The sequence below is a fragment of the Coturnix japonica genome, chromosome 16, assembly GCF_001577835.2.
Source record: "Coturnix japonica isolate 7356 chromosome 16, Coturnix japonica 2.1, whole genome shotgun sequence".
In the NCBI taxonomy this organism is placed as follows: domain Eukaryota; kingdom Metazoa; phylum Chordata; class Aves; order Galliformes; family Phasianidae; genus Coturnix; species Coturnix japonica.
The window spans coordinates 156280-162279 of record NC_029531.1 but is presented as its reverse complement, the minus strand read 5'-3'; the positions used below and the strand labels follow the sequence as shown (position 1 = coordinate 162279).

At 58.4% G+C, this 6000-nt stretch overlaps 1 protein-coding gene and 2 long non-coding RNA genes across 4 annotated transcripts; 2 read left to right on the top strand and 1 right to left on the bottom strand.

Moving 5' to 3' along the window:
* LOC107321556 lies at window positions 1–400 on the top strand. The gene is made up of 2 exons (XR_001558593.2): window positions 1–35; window positions 109–400. It is a non-coding gene; the product is annotated as an uncharacterized LOC107321556 (long non-coding RNA).
* On the bottom strand, window positions 187–1616 carry LOC116654148. The gene is made up of 2 exons (XR_004309089.1): window positions 1286–1616; window positions 187–1010 (listed from the first exon to the last, which is right to left on the bottom strand). It is a non-coding gene; the product is annotated as an uncharacterized LOC116654148 (long non-coding RNA).
* Window positions 1617–3611: 1995 nt separating this feature from the next.
* LOC107321546 (class II histocompatibility antigen, B-L beta chain-like) lies at window positions 3612–5042 on the top strand. 2 transcript variants are annotated; one of them, XM_015878560.2, is made up of 6 exons: window positions 3612–3744; window positions 3889–4158; window positions 4245–4526; window positions 4622–4732; window positions 4809–4832; window positions 4906–5042. In XM_015878560.2, exons 1-6 carry the CDS (start codon window positions 3654–3656, stop codon window positions 4917–4919), a joined length of 792 nt encoding a protein of 263 aa, XP_015734046.1. In that variant the 5' UTR covers window positions 3612–3653; the 3' UTR covers window positions 4920–5042.
* The last annotated feature ends 958 nt before the right edge of the window (window positions 5043–6000 follow it).

The window sequence follows — 6000 nt, the reverse complement described above, 5'->3', positions numbered from 1 at the left end:
CTGTGTTTCAGGGCAACCCGTGGCCACCGCTCCAGGTAACATCCCATTCCTTTTCCTCTTCCTATTCTTGTCCCCGAGCTGGGCTCAGCTCTGCCCGTCTCCCCGCAGGGATGCTGAATTAGCTGCTGCTCCGCCGAGCCGCTCCACCGTCACCCCCCGCACTCCCGGCCGCGGCTCTCCCTCGTGTTGCCCCCCCACTCTCCCCCCGTGCCGCCGCAGCGCCCGCTCCGTGCCCTCCCCAAGAAGAAGCCGCTCCGACGCTGTCCCATTGTCTGCACATCCATGGGGACCTTCTGTTGTGCGACGGCAGGGGAAGGAAGCGGGCGGTCTGTGCTCTTCTATTCCGTTCAGTCCCAGAAGGTGGTTTGGGTCCTTTAACCAAATATACTCTTTAATTGCATCAAATGGCTGGAAGGAATTGGTCTGTTGTACACGTAGGAGTGTTGGAGAGCGTCCAAGAAGCATTTCCTATGAGCAATCAGCATTAAAAGTCGTTACCTGTGAATTCAGCTGCTTTATGGGTCCCTTGGGCTCACTACCCTCCCTGTATTGGGGTCCTCTCCCACACGTATAGGGGTCCCCACTCAAATCTGCTGCTGCATCGCGCAGGGGTTGCCAGCAGCGCACGGATAGCCCCTAAAACCGGGGTTATAGCGCTCGTTCAAGAGTCAGACGGTTCAACAAATGTTAATCGGAGCCGAAGCTCCGCCTGGGATTCGCTTTGTTCCGCGCAGCCCAATAGGCGGCACTGTGGTACTTGGGCTGGAGGAGCGCATTGCCCTCCCGTTGCTTCCGAGAGCAGCTGAAAGCGGAGCTCTTTGCCTTCGTTTCTTCCTTCTTGCACGGCGTGTTGGGGTCCGGGAGCAGCTCAGGTGCTGATGCAGAAGTTCTTGTTCGGGTTTTGCAAGGCGGGTTTGGTGCAAACCCAATTCCTGCGCTGGCTGCAGTGGGAGGAGCTGAGCCCGGCGTCCCCCAGGTATGCACAGGGACCATCGCCTTGCACCTGGAACCTGGATGGATGGACAGACAGACACACACAGACAGAGCTCAGGTGGTGGGGAATCGCAGTGGTGAAACCAAACAGAGTGTGATTAAGTCAATAGGAATCTCTTTTTCCTGCCCTTCTTCTGCTGCTGTATGAACTTGTATGACTCCAAACGGTACAAAGCGCCTTCCCCACATCTCCTCACCCCATAATGCAGCACCAGAAATGCTCCCGAGGCTCAGAAATGGACATTTCAGGGCTGGAAAAGCTGCAGCTTCCAAGACAAGGATGGGAACTCACGGGTGAGATGAAGGAGAGCAGTTCAGCCATTGCCATGGATGCTCTTGGCCTTCCCGTGTGAGGCGAACCCAGTGTGGGGAGCTGCCTTTGTGTCTCATTGCGAAGCTCTGCAAAGAGAGGAGAGGGAACAGATGATGGGATGCTTTGGGATATTTCATTGCCTGCAGAACCCTTTCAACCACTGATCTCAGTGCTTGAAATGGCCCAATCCATTACTGAAGCTCATCATCACAGAACTGTAGGGGTTGGAAGGGACCTCTAGAGATCATCGAGTCCACCTCCCTGCCAAAGCAGGTTCCCTACACCACATCACACACGTAGGCATCCAACTGGGACCTGAATATCTCCAGAGAAGGAGACTCCATAACCCCCCTGTTCAGCCTATTCCAGTGCTCCGTCACCCTCACCGTAAAGAAGTTCTTGCTCACATTAGTGCGGAACTTCCTATGCTGTACATTCATCCCATTACCCCTAGTCCTGTCCCCACGCACTACTGAAAAGAGACCAGCCTCACCACTATGGCCCCACACCTCCGGTATTTATAAACCTGGATCCAATTCCCTCTCAGCCTTCTTTTCTCAAGGCTAAACAGACCCAGTTCCTAAGTCTCTCCTCATAGGGGAGATGCTCCTGGCCCTTCACCATCTTAGTGGCCATCTGCTGGACTCTTTCCAAGAGATCCCTGTCTTTTTTGTACTGGGGAGCCCAGAACTGGACACAGTATTCCAGATGAGGCCTCACCAGGGCAGAGTAGAGGGGGAGGATCACCTCCTTCGACCTGCTGGACATGTTCTTTTTAATGCACCCCAGTAGCCATTGGCATTTAATGCACCCCAGAATGCCATTGGCCTTTTTGGCCATGAGAGCACACTGCTAACTCAAGGCCATTCTATCATCCACGAGGACACCCACGTAACTCTCAGCAGAGCTCCTCTCCAGCAGCTCATCCCCAGCCAGTACTGGTTCATGCAGTTCTTCCTCCCTAGATGTAAGACATCTACATCTACACTTCCTTTTGATAAACCTCATCTGGTTTATTACTGCCCAGCTCTCCAGCCTGTCCAGGTCTTGCTGAATGGCAGCACAGCCTTCAGGCGTGTCAGCCAATCCTCCCAACTTCGTGTCATTACAAACTTGCTGAGGGTGGTCACTATCCCCTCATCAAGGTCATTGATGGGGATGTTGAACAAGATCGGACCCAGTACAGACCCCTGGGGGATGCCGCTAGTTACAGGCCTCCAGCCAGACACCGCACTGCCAACGACAACCCTCTGCGCTCTGCCAGTCAGCCACTTCTCGACCCACTTCACCGTCCACTCATCTATCCCACACTACCTCAGCTCTGTTATAAGGATGTCATGGGAGACAGTATCAAAAGCCTTACTGAAATCAAGGTAGACTACATCTACCACTCTCCCTCCATCCACCCAGCTAGTGTCATCTTCATAAAAGGCCACCAGGTTGGTCAAGCACGACCTCTCCTTGGTGAACCCCTGTTGACTACTCCTGATAACCTCCTTATCTCCCAGTTGTCTGGAGATGGCATCCAGCACAAGCTGTTCATCACCTCTCCAGGGATAGAAGTGAGGCTGACCGGCCTATAATTACCCGGGTCTTCCTTCTTGCCCTTCTTGAAGGCCAGAGTGACACTGGCTGTCCTCCAGTCTTCAGTCACCTCCTCCATTCTCCAAGACCTCTCACAGCTGATGGAGAGCGGTTCAGCAATGACCTCTGCCAACTCGCTCAGCACACGTGGATGCACCCCATCAGGTCCCAGGACAGTGTCATGGATGACAGTGTGGACAGCTGGGTCCCATCCCATGTGCACATCTGTGTCCCATGCTGCATGGACACCTGGATGGCATTGGGAATGGCCAGGTCCTGTTGCACTGAGGACATCTGGTACCCATCGGGGACACTGGGGATATGGTTGGGTGATGGTGAGGTCACTATGAAGGGAACGCTGGAGGAACATGAGCTGAACAAGACCTGATGACAGGTCTGTTAACCTTGAGCAGAGCATGAACGGACAGGGGGACAAAAAAGGGGGAGTACTGGATGAGAATGGGGTCACAAAGTGGCATCATAACGGTGAGACCATTGAGTGACCACAGCCATACAGTGGCGTGAACAGTGAATGACCGTGGTGATATCGTGGGGGACCATCGGGTGGGACGAAGGGCGATGGGACCCCCGTGTGGCGATGGGAGAGGGGAAGAGTGTCAGACAGAGCCCCGCTGCGCCCAGCTCTGCCTGGAGACGGGTGACGCCTCCCCGCCCCGCCGCCCCTCATTGGCCCTCACCGCCCGGCCCCGGGCTGGGTGCTGGCGTGGGGTGCCGGGTCCCCCATCGTCGGGCGGCAGCAGCCATGGGGAGCGGGCGCGTCCCGGCGGCGGTGGCCGTGCTGGTGGCACTGCTGGCGCTGGGAGCCCGGTCTGCCTACGGAACGCGGCCCTCGGGTGAGCTCGGAGCCGCGCTCGGGGATCCGGAGGGATGGAGGGCGGGGGGCGGGAGAGCAGCGGGTGGGGGGCAGCGGGGATGGGAGTGGGCGGGGGATGTGGCGGGGGGCGGCTCTGAGCCCTGACCGTGCCTTCTGCCCGCAGCGTACTTCCAGCATTCTTTTATATCGGAGTGCCACTTCCTGAACGGCACCCAGCGGGTGAGGTTGGTGGACAGGTACATCTACAACCGGCAGCAGTACGTGCACTTTGACAGCGACGTGGGGAAATTTGTGGCCGATACAGCGCTGGGAGAGCGTCAGGCTGAGTACTGGAACAGCCAAACCGAGATTCTGGAGGATGCACGGGGTGCAGTGGACACGTACTGCCGGTACAACTACGGGGTGGATGAGCCCTTCACGGTGCAGAGGAGCGGTGAGTGCGGCGGGGCACAGCGCGGACGGACGGGCAGGCGCCGCGCTGTGGCGGTCGGTCCGCAGCGCTCCCGCCGTGCCCCGCAGTGCAGCCCAAGGTGAGGGTCTCGGCGCTGCAGTCGGGCTCCCTGGGCGAAAGCGACCGGCTGGCGTGCTACGTGACGGGCTTCTACCCGCCGGAGATCGAGGTGAAGTGGTTCCAGAACGGGAGGGAGGAGACGGAGCGCGTGGTGTCCACGGACGTGATGCAGAACGGGGACTGGACGTACCAGGTGCTGGTGGTGCTGGAGACCGTCCCGCGGCGCGGGGACAGCTACGAGTGCCGGGTGGAGCACGCCAGCCTGCCGCAAGGCATCAGCCAGCCCTGGGGTAAGGCCCGAGCCGGGGATGAGGAAGGGGAGAAGGAAGGGGGGAAGGGCGGAGCGTCGTCCCCCGGCGCTGAGCCCCCGCCTTGGTCCCCGCAGAGCCGCCGTCGGACGCGGGCAGGAGCAAAATGCTGACGGGCGTGGGGGGCTTCGTGCTGGGGCTCGTCTTCCTGGCGCTGGGGCTCTTCATGTTCCTGCGCAGTCAGAAAGGTGAGCGCTGGGGAGCGGGGCTGCGCATGGGGGAGGGGGGTTACGACCGTTCTGACCTCGTCTCGCTGTGTTTCAGGGCAACCCGTGGCCACCACTCCAGGTAACATCCCATTCCTTTTCCTCTTCCTATTCTTGTCCCCGAGCTGGGCTCAGCTGTGCCCGTCTCCCCGCAGGGATGCTGAATTAGCTGCTGCTCCGCCGAGCCGCTCCACCGGCACTCCCGGCTGCCGCCCCGGCTCCCCCTCGGGCTGTCACCGCGTCCCTTCGAGCTGTCACCGCGATGCGTTTTTTTGTCCCCATCCTATTAAACGCGCTGCATTTTTTTGTCCCCATCCTATTAAACGCGCTGACTTGGAAGCCGCCGTTCGCTGCCCGTGAATCATTTGGGGACTTTCCGTCGCGTGGGGAGGGGGGAGGGAAGTGAAAGCTGAGTGGGGAAGCGAACCCATAAGCCGCCCTATGGGCCCCACGGGACTGCAGATGGGGTGGGGTTGGACTCAGCCTCGTGGCCTCCAACGACCCCCATACAGCCCCTATATTTACCCCACTACCAGCTTTTGGTCACTCCATTTTCCTTGTGTTACCTGCGGGATCCCTATGTGATCATCCTAAGGTCTCCTCATCCTTTCCATCATTGACCATGCAGCCTATGGGTAACCCAAAGCCACAACAGCAGGGGGGGTTGGGTGGAGATATGGGATCAGGACGCAGATATGGGGGCAGGTGTGGGGTCAAGAGGCAGAAATGGGGGCAGCAGGCAGGTACGGGGTGAGGAGGCAGGTATGGGGTCAGATGACAGGCATGGGTTCAGGAGGAAGGTACAGGGTCAGGAGGAAGGTATGGGGTCTGGAGGCAGATACGGGAGCAGGAGGCAGATATGGGGTCATGAAACAGGTATGAGGGCAGGAGGCAGTTATGGATCAGGAAGCAGATATGGGTTGGGAGAGAGATATGGGGTCAGGAGGAAGGTATGGGGTCTGGAGGAAGGGATGGGGTCTGAAGGAAGGTATGGGGTCCAGAAGCAGATATGGGGTCAGGAAGAAGGTACAGGGTCTGGAAGCAGGTATAGGGTCAGGAGACAAATACGGGGTCCAGAGGCAGGCATGGGGTCAGGAGGCAGGTGTAGGGTTCAGAGGCAGATATGGAGTCATGAAACAGGTATGAGGGCAGGAGGCAGATATGGGATCAGGAAGCAGATATAGGGTTGGGAGGCAGGTGTGGGGTGCAGAGGCAGGTACAGGATCAGGAGGCACATAGGGGTCCAGAGA

Coding starts and splice junctions, on each gene's coding strand:
- LOC107321546 (XM_015878560.2), top strand. CDS start 3,654: ATGGGGAGCGGGCGCGTCCCGGCGGCGGTGGCCGTGCTGGTGGCACTG. Junction 4,527..4,621: donor AGGCATCAGCCAGCCCTGGG/GTAAGGCCCGAG, acceptor TGGTCCCCGCAG/AGCCGCCGTCGGACGCGGGC. Junction 4,733..4,808: donor GTTCCTGCGCAGTCAGAAAG/GTGAGCGCTGGG, acceptor GCTGTGTTTCAG/GGCAACCCGTGGCCACCACT.